Raw genomic sequence first — 15,839 nt, 5'->3', positions numbered from 1 at the left:
CGGAGGCAAAACGAGAAAAGACGAAGAGCCCGGAGGAAAAAGATGAGAAAGGGCCGACAAAGGTGACGTCGCGAGAGACGAAAGAAGGATGTGAAAGGGGCAGAAAGAAGGGGCAAGTGGCGAGAGGGATGAACGAAGATCAACAAATGTGCAAATGTTACTCACGATTGTGTGGTACGTTTTGGCGGTGCGGCAGGACTGCCGCTGTCGAGGGTGGAAAAGCACGTCGGATCCCCCGCGAAAGAGGCTCGCTCTTGTCCCAGTCCTCATCGCGCAGACGTACATTCCACCCCCTCCGCGTTTACGTGTACACACGACCGGAGAGCGAGCGAGCACGGGGAAACGAGCACGGGCTATGGGGAGGGTGGAAGGTGGGTGGCCGCGCGGGCCGACCGAAGGACGAAGCTCTCCTCAGGACTGATAGCAGGAGGACGAGGACTGAGAATGCGAAGGGATCATCTTGTAGTGGCACAACGATAGACGCGAATAAATGTCCCGCGTGTGGCGCGTCCTTCCTTCCTTCCTTCCTTCCTTCCGTCCTCCCTCCTTTCAAATAACGGAATCCTAATCCAATCCGCGGGCACTTACAGGGATTGGCGAAATTTCCAACGGAATTTTACATCAAACGTTCTTGAACGGACTCCCGATATAAGGACTGATTACGTAGATAATTAAATCGCACGTCGAAAATGCGCGTTACTTATTTTTCTATGGAACGAACGGCTCCGTTCTAATTGCTTGACGCTTCGAATGGCAATTAAAAGTTCGCGATTTCGCGACAACTCTGGTTGCATAATTCATGATCGATGTTAATGATTTTTTTTTTAATAAAAGCAATACGAAGATGCACAATTCACTGTACATTCGCAGTGACTCTGAATTCTTGAGTTACGAACGATATCGTAATGCGTTGTAAAGTTTTGTACAACTCAACAAAGTCGACAACTGCATTAAGCTGAAATAAGGTAGACCAAAGCGAAAACTGAGCTAAACTAAGCGAGATTAATTAAATTAAAAGAAGACTCACTTTTGTAGATCCCGAGAAGCGGCTTTGATGAGCTTTTCTCAATAAACCTTTAAACGGCGCGAGTTTAATTGGCTCTTCGATGTCTCGCGATTGGTCGATTTTCAACAATTAAACGACGATTTACAAATAAACAGATACTCGCGCTTATGCTGCTTGTGTCTACTATACAATGCATCTAATTGTTACGGATAAAACATTAGTGATATACGTGACGCGTTAAATTAATAATAGCACTAAATTATAACCACGTTAAGGTATTTAAATTTCAAGATATGCATCTGTGAATTCCTTCATCATCGCCGATAACTCGATAACGGGCTAATTAAATAAATTTTTGTTTGTTACTTTCACTTTTATCGTTAAAATACCTTCGGAAAATATGCTTCTATCACATCGCCCGAGTTTCCGGAAACCTTTCTAAAATTTAAACAGAACCGCGGAACTCGTAGTCTTTCGAATATGGTTAATATTAAATATTTAGACATAAAATGAAATATCTGGTACAGTGTAATACTGGTATAATGTAATCCAACAAAAAAAAAAGAAACTGCTGCACGTGTGCTCGGTTTTTTAATAATAAATTTCGTCAGTTGATAGTAACCGATAATATGAGGCTTATAACTCAGTTTACTTTATTTAATAACGTCGTAACAAATATTTCGCATACGAGTGTGTTAATTCGCATATTGTATTTCGGTATCTTCGATATCTCCTTCTACGTTTTAATCGTAACTGCTTGTGAAAAATTCACTCGCTTATTTAATTTCTCATATATCAAGAAGAGAAAATATTAATATCGCGTTAAGTACGCAAATATTTGATCGTAACTGGACAACGATATTGTATTATTCGCCGGACGATATTGCATTCTCTGTTTACGTATGTATTGATTACCTATTGGTATTTGGCGTAAAACACGATTTGTTACATTGACAAATAATAAAATGACCTCTTGTCCGTATTTACATTCGCTTTTTACTATTGTTTGTTGCACAATATTCAGAAGCACAATGTATTACAACTCAAAAATGAAACTTATCGTTCTCTCGATATAGTTAACATGTTGTTTCCCGTATCAGATCAATCGAACCTATAATATCGCACTGTATTGCTGCGTCCCAGTTTACACATATAAAATGTAACCAATTGTATATAAGAAATTAAATATATAGCCAATATAGGGAGTCATCAAAACGTGCTGAGGAATATATGCATGAATTCGTGAATTTTATTTATTGAATTGCTTTTGTAGATTCTATTTTTCTCATTTCTTTGAATTTTCATCTTCTTCATCATAAAACAATTAAACAATACAACAAAATACAAACACAATAAAATAATTAAGCGACAAAATAAAACAATCAAACAGTAAAGTTAAAACATTCACGGATAATTAAAAAAAAAGGTAAGTCAAGAATCCATTCGCAATTCTAAGAGGAATTCAAATTGCCGCTGTTTTAATTTTAACATATTGAATTATGTAATAAACAATTTCGGATCTTACAGGCAAAATAAGCGCTTACATATTTTTACGTCGTTATAATTTTACGACAGATGACGTTATAATTTCATGACGGAAGATCATAGATCAGAACGGCGCGTACATTGTTTCGTAGAATTGTAATGATATGACAAATCAATCGTTTCGTTTCACCGGAAAAATGTAAAAATACTTATTATACAACTCAATACGTACGGAAAGACAGATCTCATTTCTACAGTCATATTCTGTTGGCAGACTCTATTATATTTCTTTCGGCCAGCAGAGTTGATAAAAATTTATAGGTCTGTTCGTTTTCGCTGCACCGCTTAACTAGAAAAAATATACTTGTCTCGCTTCAACTTATTGCACTTCAGTTCAGCGGTGCAGCGAAAACGAACAGACCTTATAACAAACACTGTGTAAATCTATTCCCGCAAATCTGGCTGCTTGTCTATATCCCTCCAATTTCTTCGTTATTTTTGTTCATTACCGACACAGTTCCTTTGCAATCCAAAGGAGTCGGGTTAAGGGTCGAGAAAACCGGTTTCACTTTGTAATGAGATTTCTTCATTACCACGGTGCATCGTTACGGAGAGAAACGTGACATGTTTCATCAAATCGATACCTTGAAAAAATTCTTGCCGCACCATCGGCAAATGTAACCATCAACCGGCAACAATGGTAGCAACGGGTAGTTCCTCTTCTCAATCCATGACAGTATCAAATTTAATTGTCTGTGCCTGCTGTGCGTTATACGATGCAAAAAAACGCAGCAAAATTTCCTCTCTTTCGTCTTGGTCTGCCTCCGTTCGCAAGGTACTTCTGACTCCGCGCCCGTGCCTGTCCCTTTTAGTACAGTCAACATTCCACACGAAAGTTAGGTTATGGCAACGGTGCGAAGGAATTGAAAAAGATCCAGACTGGCTCTCATAGCTCGAGTTAAACCATTGGGCGGCGCCAGTCTTCACAAAGATATTCCTCTTTGTGAGGAGAGGGAGAATTCCCTCTCTTCCTCTCTTCCCCCTGCCAACTCGTTCTTTCTCTCTCTCTCTCTCCCTCCCTCTCTCTTTCTCTCTCTGCATTTTCTTTGTGGGCTCTCTACTTTGTGACCTGTCTTATTTTTCAAATCATATGTAATCAATATCCTGTTTAACCAGTTAACTGTGGCGATCTCTTTGCAAAGCGCCCACCAGTGTGCGTCGCGATAATCAAGCGAGTTAGCTCTCAGGAAGTTATAAATCCAAATTATTTATAATTTTCATTTGTTTGTTTCATTTCGTCTTGACCTCTAAACATTTTACCCATATTAAAATTTACGAATATAATTTAGTTTTCGCCAGAATTACAATTAAATATCAAATTGTAACAAAATTTTACGCATGACGGATATAGTCGTCATGACACAAGATTCTGCCACATCTCCATGACGGATATAGTCGTCAAACACACTTAACTAGTTAAATTTGCGAACTTTCGTCCCTTCGATTTGACGTGTCCAGCAGATGCACTAGAATAATCTACTTATCGTCCTGCGGTGTCGCACTGAAATTCTTAATCGGTCATTTATAACTACTGTTGCTTTGTTCCGGAACTCCTAAGATTCGTAACGCAAATTCATCGAAGTCGTTTAGATTTACTCTATTCATGCTTGTTCTACAGTTGGAAAAACTAATTACATTCACCTGCCTTACCTGTTGGCATGAAATTCATAAACAGTACTGAGTACCGTAATTCATTTTACATTGTTAATATATGTTGTGACGAAGCTACCGCTTCTCCGCGCGTCACAAACCGCAGAACTTTTGCCGCGGACGGGAACACCGGAAAACGTCGCCTACCGATCTCTTAGAGGAGGTCCGACTTGGCATGTTCCGAATTAATTTTAAGACTTAATTTTTGTATTTGGCGCCTCACCGGGCTTACGGAAGACGAAAGCCATGGGTGAGCCGAGGTAAACAGGATTCGGCCAGGCCACGACGTCCCGGGAGGAAGCAGCGAATCCGGCGCACGCTCGTGAAGACGAAGCAGCGCGCGTTAATTGACTACGCGGGAGCATCGCCGAGCGCGTCGTTTGTCGCCTGTGGAGAAGCACGCACGTGCAAGCCGGTGACTGTCGAGGGAAAAGCCGAGGAAGGGCTCAAGGAAGCATCCTCGGGCAAGAAAGGATACTCCGAGGGACATCGCTGGAGACCCAGCAGGCAAAAGGACAAAAGGGACATGAGTAGCGTTTCGATACTCGCATTCGACGGTACGCAAATCGTTCAAACTTGTCGCGCGCGAGTATAGGATATCGTGTTATCGCGAATTATCTGGTACAGGTAAAAAGAAAACATCGAACCTGATCGTATGATTTGTCGAAGACGTAAAAAATACAAAAATTGTCAAATATTCAAAATGTGGCGTACAGATGGTAAAATTCGACCCGCGGCCCTTAAAATATCATAGGTTTTGTGATTTTAATCCCAACGTAGGGTCTCTTTTTTTACCTGCTTCCTGCACCGTCTGCGACTAGAAATTGTGAGAAGACGACCGGGAACAACTCACTAAATATTATTAGTAGTGCTGAATATTTCTTTCGATTCTTTAATAATCGTCCAAGTCCGAGGTCGGACTTTGTATGAAGAAAAATTGTTTACTCCTGAGGATGACAAGTTAATTCCCCGTTAATTATTGCGATTTTTTGCGAAATGATACATGATTTTCCTGTTCTACCCTGCACACCTACGGACGCCAAGATAATTAGGACACCCTGTAGAAAAAAGCGAGGACATTTCTTTCACCTACGATTTTATCGCTTCTTCGACGACGTTCCAGCGATTATTTAGCGCGGTAGATTCACCGGACATGTACGCAGTAGCCGCAGCATCTTGATCCCGTGATGAATCATTACCGACGACAGGAGACGTAAGTATCGCTGTTGTAGCGCTATCAACAGCATCGTCTTCCGTACTATTAACCGCACGTTCCTGAGCCGAAGAGATAGCTCGCAGTATTTTATAAAATTCTGAGCTATTCGCCATTTGGAGGCCCTGGTGATCCGCGAATGGCGTCGTGTCATTGTTGCTCTCCGTCACCGGCAACGTTGAGTTTTGTTTAACAATCGCGGTGCCGAACGGTCTACTGGAACGATAATGAATGAGGTCGAATGAGAAACGCGGGTGCAGGCAATTCTTGGAAGGAAAACGTACGTACTCCTCTCTTTGAATCGGATAGTCGTCCGTATCGAGGAATCTCTGGACGACGAACTCGTGATCCTTCTGACCCAGGTGCAAAGCGGACCAGGTGATAACAGACAGAACGACGAAAAATATCGCAAATGACATGAACCATTGAATCAGTCCGAAAGCCATTATTACGACGCCGATTTTATCTCCCTCTAAGAGACCGGCATTCGTGCTCGAGCGGGTCGTCTCTCCAACTATCTTCTACCTTCGTTACGATCTTATCGTTAATGAAACGCGACCTCGTCACGGCAAAAATCTCGGCCACAAAATCACCAACAGCAGCAGCGGCCATCAAAAACAAAGAATGGTCTGGAATGATGTTCGACTGATTTATCGCACTGGATCGTTCGGTTTGTTTCGGGAGATTCGGGATGAGAGCGATTGATTATAAATCTTCCTCTAGCAATTTTATATTTTCGCAATTTTAGAAAACTTTCCCCTCCGGATATTTTTTCTCATCCGAATATTATGAATCGATCGTGTGAGGCTTTTTTTTCCAACACCAGATCTATTAACATGTATATTCGTACAAGATATAAGTCATAATATATTATAATGTAATTTATATACTATATAAAAATATATGTTATGCGCAAAAATATCGAATATCATGGGTAAAATATTCGTATTATCCATCAGCAGGAGCGATACAACAATTATTCCGTTGGGTATTATTAATAATAAACGGCAGCAGCCCCGCCGTTGTCGTTACCTTTCCTTCTATGGCGACGTTTTTTTATCACCCACCTCTCTCCCGAATGTCGCTCTTCGCCCTGAATTCTTATCTGAATAAGATCATATCGATAACTCTGCTCACATCGTGTCATTAATCCCAATAAACAGTGAACTTACTTGGACGGTACGAATAGCGACATCTGCCAAGGCGCTTCAAAAGCACTAGCTGCGCGCAGGTCAACGCACCTGAGTACACCGTCGTGAACTGTCACCGCGTATTTGCTCGCAATTAAGAATACACGTTTAATTGCCGAGGGAATTTGCAGTAGTGCGCTCGAAATTTCGAAATAATAATCAAGCGTCTGGGCGACGTGCAGAGGCCGAGAAACGCAACGGCGTGATAATGCTCAATCGGCCGCAAATCTGAGGGAACGAAATTATAACCTCTCTCTCTCTCATTCTGCCTTCTTCTTCGCCGACGCATGTTGGATTTTCATCGAAACCGTGCTCCGATGTTTCCTCCGCGAGCGAGAATTCTAACCTCGCAACCGTGTGCGGTGTGTTTCCTACCGGCCGGTGATCTCATCGATACTATGCTCGAGGATTCGGTACTGTTCTAAGGAGCCGGTAAATATACAACCATAGCGATCACCTCGTGAATTAGTCGGAATTCGCTTAACTTGGATCATAGAAGTTGCATCTGCTCGGATGAGACGCTTCATCGAACAAATCATTGAGGTCTACCTTGTGGATTTACCATCGATCGCACAGTGCGGAGCGCGAGGATGCCAAGTTACATGAGCCTGATCAGACTAATCAGGCGACGTCTTGTCCTTGGGCTCATCTTTGCTCTGTCACTGACCTACTGTGCCTTTTCTTTGCTTCGAAATGAGGTGAATTGTCTCGTCGCCGGCGATGTTGTTCCGAAAGTACAATTCTTGCATGTTGAACTCGTGATATTTGCGTTACAGAAAAGATCGCTGAGCATAGACAGTGACCTCGACGATATGGATCCTATGATGATTAATGATAACAACGAGGATCTGATGCCCGACGACGACACACTTCCAGAACAGTCGAGGACATCCGGCAAACCTCCGCTGTGGCAGATGGAATTACTTGAGCGAGCCGTCAACACGGCGAATGTGGACGCGGCTAACCTGAATGAGAGCGACGCCTCCACTCAACCCTGCCGCAATTCTATTCAAGTAAATCTCAGCAGTCTGAAGTAATCGCAGGTCTCGTTTTGATCTTCTCATAATACCCGTTTCCTTCAGGGAAAAGCTCTGATAGTGGACGAGCGAGGCATAGTATGCGCCAGGCACGAAGTTCTGCCGAACGGATGTTGCAGAATGGAGCAGAAGCAGACTCCCAAGAGCGAAGACACGCCGATCATGGCCAGGAGGGAAAGATACAGCTGCAAAACGTGCAATCCTCAAGGATGCTGTACCATTTACGAATATTGTGTCTCCTGCTGTCTGCATCCAGGCAAGGTAAACGATCGCTTATCGACCGCAACGATTGCTTTTCTACCACAACCCGTCGATTAAGCATTGAACTTGACATTTTCAACTCAGATTAAGATGTAAGCAATCGACATTGGGAGAAACGGTCGGTTGCACGCACAAGATACGAGAAAGCGATTGAAGAGAACGCATGCCCGACAGTATCGGTGACAAGGGACCAGCGAATTTTCGCTCACCCAGTGTGTTTTTATTCTGTTCCCAGCAAATAAAAGGACGGAAGGACGTGGTGTCCGCGAAGGCGCAGAAGGAGGAGGACGCGGTGAGGACGCGCATCCGCAATCTGGATCGCTTTCAGATCTGCTTAGCCGCCTGTCGCACGTCGAGCGCCAGCGTGCGACACGAGAACACCTACAAGGACCCCTTCGCCAAGCACTGCTACGCCATGCAGCCGTCGAATTCCCACCCACGGCACCGTCGCGATGTTGTTAGCTCGTTAAATAATAATAACGGCGACAGTCCCGCCGTTGTCGTTACTTTTTCTTCTGTGCTGACGCTTCTTTATTACCCACCTCTCTCCCGAATGTCGCTCCTCGCACCGTCCCGTCTACCGTCCCGATCCCAACGCTAACGTTACTCGACACCTATTATAATCACACGCGCCCTACCCCGATAAATATTTATCTGAAATTGGTCACGCGTCAACCCTTCACATCCCTTAACATCCCCGAGCATGAAGCAAGTTTTACAAAGACGATCGAATCCCGCGCACGAGCGTGGACTTTATTGCCCACAGATCCTGGTACGATATCTCGATGCCGGGAAACTTTTTCCTCGCGTGGTCTAATACCTCCTCCTCGATGTTGTGCTGAACCGGATCGAGTTCCTATTCGGAAAGAAAGAAATGTTCATTATACTCGCGAAAGCGTTTCACCGTTCTCTCGCAATCGCGTACTCATGCGTCTCGTCTACGTACGTAAGTGTGATCCACCGTCGCATAATGGCAGGAAATAGCTCGCCTCGTTCGATTAGATCTGTTTACGCCGGATCCGTGGATAAGCAACGGGTGAAAGAACACCGTGTCACCGGGTTGCATCTCGAGATTTAACCAGTGCATTGTGCGCGGTAGATCCTTGACAATTGAAGAAATATTAAACGATACACTGGCGAAATTTCTTGGAGCGATATAAGCTAAGCGAAACTTGAAGTGGATTCTGAATCCGCACGAGTGAACATTTGAATCGATCGGAACGAATTTGATCTTGCGAGACTCTCGTGGAATATATTGGGGTGTCCTAAAACATCTTTTAGATAATAAGACGTCTAAAGGAAGTCTTCGAGACGTCTTTTGGGGACGCGTGTTGTTTGGGTACCTTCGAGTGAAATCTTTCTCCGAAAAAGAAAAATACATTTAAAATTGAGAACGATAACAGCAAGTTTCTTTTTTTCAAATATGCGCATTCTCACCTGTATACCGTGGTAAAACTTGTTCGACGCACCGGGGGGATACTCATGGGGGTACAACCGATCTGAAACGTGCGTTCCAGGTGCGATGTAAAGGCAGCCGTTTTCCTCGTCACAGGGTTCCATGGCTGTCCATGTGGCCACTATGCTATCAGTCGGACGGATCGGGAAGTAATACAAGTCCTGGTGTGGCGGATGCCTGCAAGGACACACAGGCGTAATCGATCTTCTTCTCGTATCGGTAATCAGGCGACTCTTAATATAATTACTTGGAAGTGCCGAATCCAATGTCGGGCGGCTTCGCGATCAGCATGTTGTGTATCGCCAGAATATTCGGCCCGGTGAAGCATTCGACTATGTCAAGGATCTTCTTGTGCTCGATATATTCGCGGAACACCGGATCGAAATTGATGTCCTGCAACTTATTTACCGCTTTCCTGTCCTTCACGTCGCGCATCACCACGATTCTGTCACGTGGAGCCCTGCCCTCGACGATATCGTCAAATCTACCGGAGGAAATAGAATTTCAGCATCCTGCCGTCCGTAGTTTATAAAGGATTTTTCCCGCGGATGCATAGTTTCTAATGGATTTTTTCCGCTCCTTTCGGCAAACAGAAACGAGAGAGATATTGAGAGATACATCTCTCGCGGGCGAATTCGCGTATATACGATCGATATTAAATGAAGCACGGCGTTTGCACTGTGCACTGTACTTACTTCGTGTAACAACATTTCAGATATATCATGCGAGAGATATCTAAATCCGCGATACAGCCGATCACGGATATTTGCGCGCGCGCTAATAACAGTCGGTAAATTTGCCGAAACATCGAACGCCCGAGTAACATTATTACGTTAGTTAGACTAATCGTAACGCGGACCGCCGAGCAAGATTATTAATTCCGATTATTCATTCTTGCGCGTCAGTAAGGGATATTTTCAACTAGGCAAAGTGTTTAACTTTGGGCCACGCCCTCGATTATTTACACTCGCACGGGATGTTACCTCACATATTGTCGTTGCAAAAACACGTATGAGAGAGTGAGTGCGCCGTGTGAACTCGAGCCGGTTGCAACCCGGCATGCAACAATATGTTGATACAATATACTGGGGGAAAAAATGGTCGGATCGACAAAATCAACGGCCGCGTTCGTTCAGGAAAATGTCGCGCGTACTGAACTGAATTACGCGTTGACGCAACAATACGTTGTGCCGATATAATTGCTGAGCAAATCGCAATCGTTGAATCAATTGATAACTCATTACGACGACTGTATAATTTGTTCGATGAACTGAACGTCGTGTTTGAAAAAATTTGGTTCGTTCGAGCAAAGTTTTCTTGATTCTATCACTTTTGTCGCAATATAAGACGAACATGGTACCTTTTGTGACATTTGTCGAGCAGGTCCTGCGGTATGAGGCGAGGGAACATTAAATATCCGTTCTTCTCATAGAACATCCTCTGGTTCATTGTGAGAATATTGTTATTCCTCGTATAACGGAAGGGAATCATGCTTACTTTTGTTTAATTTCCCTTTCAAGGCTCTTTCACAGCTGATTCAACTCCTTTCGCGTTCGCTGCTACTCGCTCTGAAACAAACGAAATTTTCTCGTAACGAAGGTTCTATTTTAAGGGACACTCGAGAATCGCTCGAAACGAGTTATCGATGAAAATATCCAACGACAAGCAGAGAAGCAGGTTTTCCGAAAAAGATGATTCATTTGCAAGGAGCAAATTGGCTCATATATCGTTCCGGTGTTCGTGTCATCAACGATGACTCCCAGGCGAGGGTGATTCACAAACAAAGGATCATACCCCTCGCGAGAACGGCTCAAAACTGCTCGATTTGCAGCCGTCGTATATCTCCGAGGATAATTTGTCGCCCCGATAAAAGGGATCAAGAACGTCCACAAGCGGAGTTCGTAAATTTGCTTACTGGTGGACTCAAGAAAGAGACGAGAGACGGGCGAATATTGCGATCGGATGAAACCCGCCCCCGGCGCTGTCGAGATTTCGCGGCGCGTCGAGCTCGTGTCGGCTACGACCATCGCGCGTTATCTATACCTGCCGAAACAGATTACGCGCTGTCAATTTCCCCTCGACGCCTCCAGACGTATGTTGATACGTGGCAGCAGTAATCCAATAACCGCTGGATTAACCCTTTACACTCGATATGACGCCGGCGGCGACGAATGATAATTATCATTATCGGTCCGCGCGTATCGCACAGCGAAATACGCGAACGACACGGTGAATGCCGCTCGGTATTTCGCGTTGCTCGTACGAAAATAGCGGATAAATATAACAATTCAATGAAAACGTGGGAAGTCCCCGCGACAACGTGCCTTAATGAGCCATTTGCGGCGCCGATATCGTGAGACGCGAGAACAATCAACGTCGCGAAATGGAAATGAAAGCGGAAAACGGAGACGTGATATCTTTCTCTCGCGAAAGAGAGAGAGAGAGAGGAGGAGGAGGAAATTTTCTCTTCCCTTCCTCCTTTCCTCAAATACCGATTTATGACGCGACGTCGGCGATTCTTTCTTCTTTCATTGTTGTTCCAAGCGAATATCGACAGGAACGCGATCGAGAAGCGTTGCGAGAGAGATCCAGCGATTAAATAGCGAGCAAACGATTGCCGTAAGGTCGCCCGGCACCCCGGAAGCGTCGATTGCGCGCGTCGACGGAGGAGGCGTCGCGACGCGCCGACGTGGTACTCGCGCCCGGTTTCCCTCTCGCTCTCTTACCCGTTGACTTCAGCACGTGGCATCAAAGAGAAGGATATACATCGGGGTGGTCGGTCTTCCCGGCCAAACGGCGACGACCCTCGCTCGCCGTTCGTTCGTTCGCGCGCGGATTCGAGTGCCCCGCGAGCGTCGAGCACTCTTTTACCTCCCGACAGTCGTTTCCAGCGCGATTTCAGACTCCCGTCGGATGTGATCAAGATCTCCACGTTAATCCGAATTCGGTGCGAGGAGATCGTCGCGCTCCTCTCTCTTCGACTGTTCGTCGAGGCGCGCGAGCGTGAAAATCAGTGGCTTTTTTCACTTCATCGCCGTCGAGTCGCTCTCGGGATGGTCGTGCCATCGGGTAAGCTCGAGGAATCATTGTTTGGAAATTGAGGAATTAATGTTAAGAACTCCTAACTCATCGTCGCATGATTCTGATGCGTCGTGCCAGCCCGGGAAAGTGATGAGCTGTCTTGGAACGAGTGTCAGTTCTGCCTCGTGCCCGAGCGTAATTATATCGGCCTGCTCTTTTTAATTGAACCGGCTCAAGAAATTTACATGCACACCGATACGTATGAAATGTTCACGTGCGCGTAAATTTCATGAACCAGTTCGGCTAAAGAGAAAAGAGACGAAATGCGGACGCGTACACTCGTGAAGCAGAATAAGTGCGGAAAAATCGGCTTCGAAGATCTCCTAAAGTCAGAACGTCGCGGTTGCTTTGAAAATAAACGGCTTATGTAATGGCCGAGGAGCAGGCGATTTTAATCAGACGACGATCTGCGTCCATTAACTTGATAAACCGCTTGACAAAAATCTAATTTAGTAAAGAGAAAGAGGAGGAGCGAAATCACGTGTGTGTGCGTGCGTGTGTTAACACATCGCGAACAGTTCTCTTCTCGCTTGTCTCAGAGATACACGTATTTTTAGCGGAAGCTTACGGTCGCCACGGGCTAAGAAGTGTCGGACGAAAGCGAGTATAATAGACTTCCCTCGCAAGAACGCATTCCGAAGCCCAATGGAGAGAAGATCGTCCCGCATCTGTTTGCGATAAAACCGTTCGAAACGGTCCGCTTCGACAGCTCGTCCGACCGGCCGCCTCGTGAAAAGCGCATTTTTCCCGCGTCCCCGTCTCTCTCTTTCTCTCTCGTTACTTCGGCGAACATTCTCACCACGCTCGTCGGGAGAGGGGAGAAAGATTGTTCGGAGATGCGGAAACCTGCCGGTCGAATATTCGTCACCGCGGCGCGACGAGGTGATTAATTAACCGGGAGCCCCGTTCTCGGGGTGTCCCGGGACGAAATCGGCGACGGCCTGAAAGGAGGAAATTCAGAGGGGGAGGTGAAAGGTAGAAAGAGGAGGTCTGGCCGTCTCAGCGCGTATCTGCGGTAACCGCGAGAATAGAAACGAGTTTACGGAGGCAGGCAGACAAAATCGATATACATCGCGTTAATAATGAAACGGCAAGGTCTATAACCTTCCGCGAGCGAGTCGGGATCGACCTTTCGCGGGGGATGTAAAGACACCCCTTTCTCTCTCGCTCGCTCGCTCGCTCCCTTTCTCTTTTTCTGTGAATGGCAATCGCGCGAATCCGACGGCCGCAACGAGCCCTTTGTCCACATCGTGTTGTAATTTCACCCTCCTATTTTCTCTCTCTTTTTTTCTCGCGTCATCCAGCGTGCGAACATTGTAATCCCGTCCCCTGCGAACAGGCGCGACAGTTCGGCCGACTTTCGTGGAAAATGCCACGAATCGCCGGACAAATGTCGCGCGATACAGAACGCGTCTTGTTTCACACCGGGACGAAGAATTAGCGGGACGACGACGTAACCGTGGGCGATTTTTAATTGCGAACGCTCGCAAATCCATACGAATTACGCACAACCGCGGTAACTCGGGCCGCCGAGAGCAGTTGCGCCGCGTATACCAAACGTCCGGTATTCTGCAGTTCACGGAAGCAACAAGCGGTCGCATTATTCGCGTTTTTCATTAACCCGGGACGCGCGCATTTCCATCCGCTTGTCGATACAAATTCCCGCCGCTGCGACGAATGCGCGATTCAATTGGACATCGCTATTTAATTTGTCCGCGTCGATCGAATCCCTCCGATTCGCTTAATTCGCTGGCATTTTCCAGGCATCGTTCGCCCGGAACGCGAATAACGTGCGTCTCGCAACCGTAAGATCACTTTTATGCGTTTCAGCTATTTGCGGGACATGAATTTTTCTATCTCAGAAAATTCCCCGGGCCCTGCCGACAAATGCACCCTCTCGCATTGTACGCGCGGCGATTTCCCTCGCGATAAAAAAGAAGGATATTGCGAATCGTCCGGCGACAGCGCTCATCTCGTGTTCTCGGCGGAGGTCCCGGCGTTTATTCGGGAGAATATTCGGCCGAGAAGCTGCGTAAACCGAGATTTCGTTAAATTACGACGGCTTGTTAAGCGCCGCCTCGTTAAGCGATCTCGGACATTGCATTTACATCCGATGGAAGGAAATGGCGGAGCTCGCGGGCGGACAGAGAGAAACATCTTGCGTAATTACGAAGTCACTCACGTCCGAATTGTTTTCTTTCTTTTCCTTATTCCCACCGTCGTCCGGACGCATCCCTCTCCTCGCTCTCCCCTTCGGTTTTCTCACGGACGAGTTGATACCGCGTATCTCTCTTTATGTGCCCGCTTATCCGTGCCATTTTATTCGCATCGAGACACGAGAATACAATCAGGGGCGGCCGCGGTAAGTGGATGAGATGACTGAAATTACAACCCTCGCGGCTGCAATTAATTGCGTTCGAAATCCGCACTTTGCGATATCGTATTTTATTCCCCGCCGCCGAGTGCAATTGCCATTGGCCGAGCAATTAAATGTCAAATCGAACTCGCGCGAGAGCGAGCACGACTCCCTTCTGTGCCTCTCTCTCTCTCTCTCTCTCTCTCTCTTCCCCCTTCTTTCCGTCACGAACGAATTTCCTTCGGCCGCGTACCATATTTATGTCAATGTTCCAGTGTAATCGCGCGAGCTGCGAGTGGCTTAATTAATTCAGTAAGCCGCCGCGGCGTTTCCCCGCTCGACGCGCTCGAGCCGACGGACGAACGAACGGACAGACGGACAGGCAGAAAGAGAAAGAGAGAGAGAGGGGGTTTACGAATGGGAAGTATAGGATCTCACTTGGCCGAGATGCGGGACGAGCTACTTGGCTAGACACTCAGGCACCTTCGCTTGATAAGGAACGATTCCCGGCGCCGTCGGCGCCGTCGCGCCAAGGCCCGCAAGGAAGTATCCTGCCATTCATTTTATTCAGACGAACGCTCTCTCCTCCGCAGCAACTTACGCTTCCTATGTCCGCTCTAATGCGCTACGCGTCGTTAGCGAGGAATTTGGTTGGCCCCTCCTCCCCCCTCGGAAGGGGGCCCTCGATTTGTAATCGTGAAAATACGGCCGTAATTCGTCTCCCCGTTCTAACCCTTTCGGGGTTAATTCCGGGTTAAATGCATCGGACCGATTCGGAATACGTTTCATTCGAGTCGAAATTACAATTTCAACTGCAAAATCTGCGTAACCCCGATATTTGACTTTTTTTCTTCCTCTTTACCTGTAATTTCTTTTCTCAATGCGCGGGGAATACCTGCGGATCAATGTAGCGTTTTATACTTTCAACCGGCTCGCGCTCGTGAACTATGTGTGAGCACGCACGTTTGTTTACGTGGCACCCATTTATATTGCTGGGATATGTTGGATGAACGTATTTCTCTTTCTAGCCTCTCCCCCCCCCCC

At 46.2% G+C, this 15,839-nt stretch overlaps 2 protein-coding genes across 3 annotated transcripts in view; one reads left to right on the top strand and one right to left on the bottom strand.

Annotated features, from left to right (window-relative positions):
• The first annotated feature begins 6,157 nt into the window (after positions 1-6,157).
• LOC106745937 (UPF0454 protein C12orf49 homolog) lies at positions 6,158-8,619 on the top strand. Its single transcript, XM_014621978.1, is given in 5 exon segments — positions 6,158-7,302; positions 7,381-7,617; positions 7,687-7,902; positions 8,138-8,431; positions 8,433-8,619. Coding segments are annotated over 5 exon segments (948 nt in total). The 5' UTR covers positions 6,158-7,194; the 3' UTR covers positions 8,526-8,619.
• LOC106745938 (phytanoyl-CoA dioxygenase, peroxisomal-like) overlaps positions 8,522-15,839 on the bottom strand; it is a 48,862-nt gene continuing 41,544 nt past the window's right edge. For both annotated transcript variants that reach the window (XM_014621981.1, XM_014621980.1), the window contains exons 2-6: positions 10,719-10,926; positions 9,606-9,842; positions 9,340-9,535; positions 8,849-9,004; positions 8,522-8,758 (exon numbers count right to left, since the gene is read on the bottom strand). In XM_014621981.1, the coding sequence (XP_014477467.1) occupies positions 8,618-8,758; positions 8,849-9,004; positions 9,340-9,535; positions 9,606-9,842; positions 10,719-10,849 (861 nt within the window). In that variant the 5' untranslated portion in view covers positions 10,850-10,926 and the 3' untranslated portion in view covers positions 8,522-8,617. The remainder of the gene's footprint in view (positions 8,759-8,848; positions 9,005-9,339; positions 9,536-9,605; positions 9,843-10,718; positions 10,927-15,839) is intronic.

This window comes from Dinoponera quadriceps, unplaced genomic scaffold, assembly GCF_001313825.1.
Source record: "Dinoponera quadriceps isolate SergipeBrazil2010 unplaced genomic scaffold, ASM131382v1 scaffold1872, whole genome shotgun sequence".
NCBI classification, from domain to species: domain Eukaryota; kingdom Metazoa; phylum Arthropoda; class Insecta; order Hymenoptera; family Formicidae; genus Dinoponera; species Dinoponera quadriceps.
Note: the sequence above shows the minus strand (reverse complement) of the source record. Positions and strands in the feature narration are given on the sequence as shown.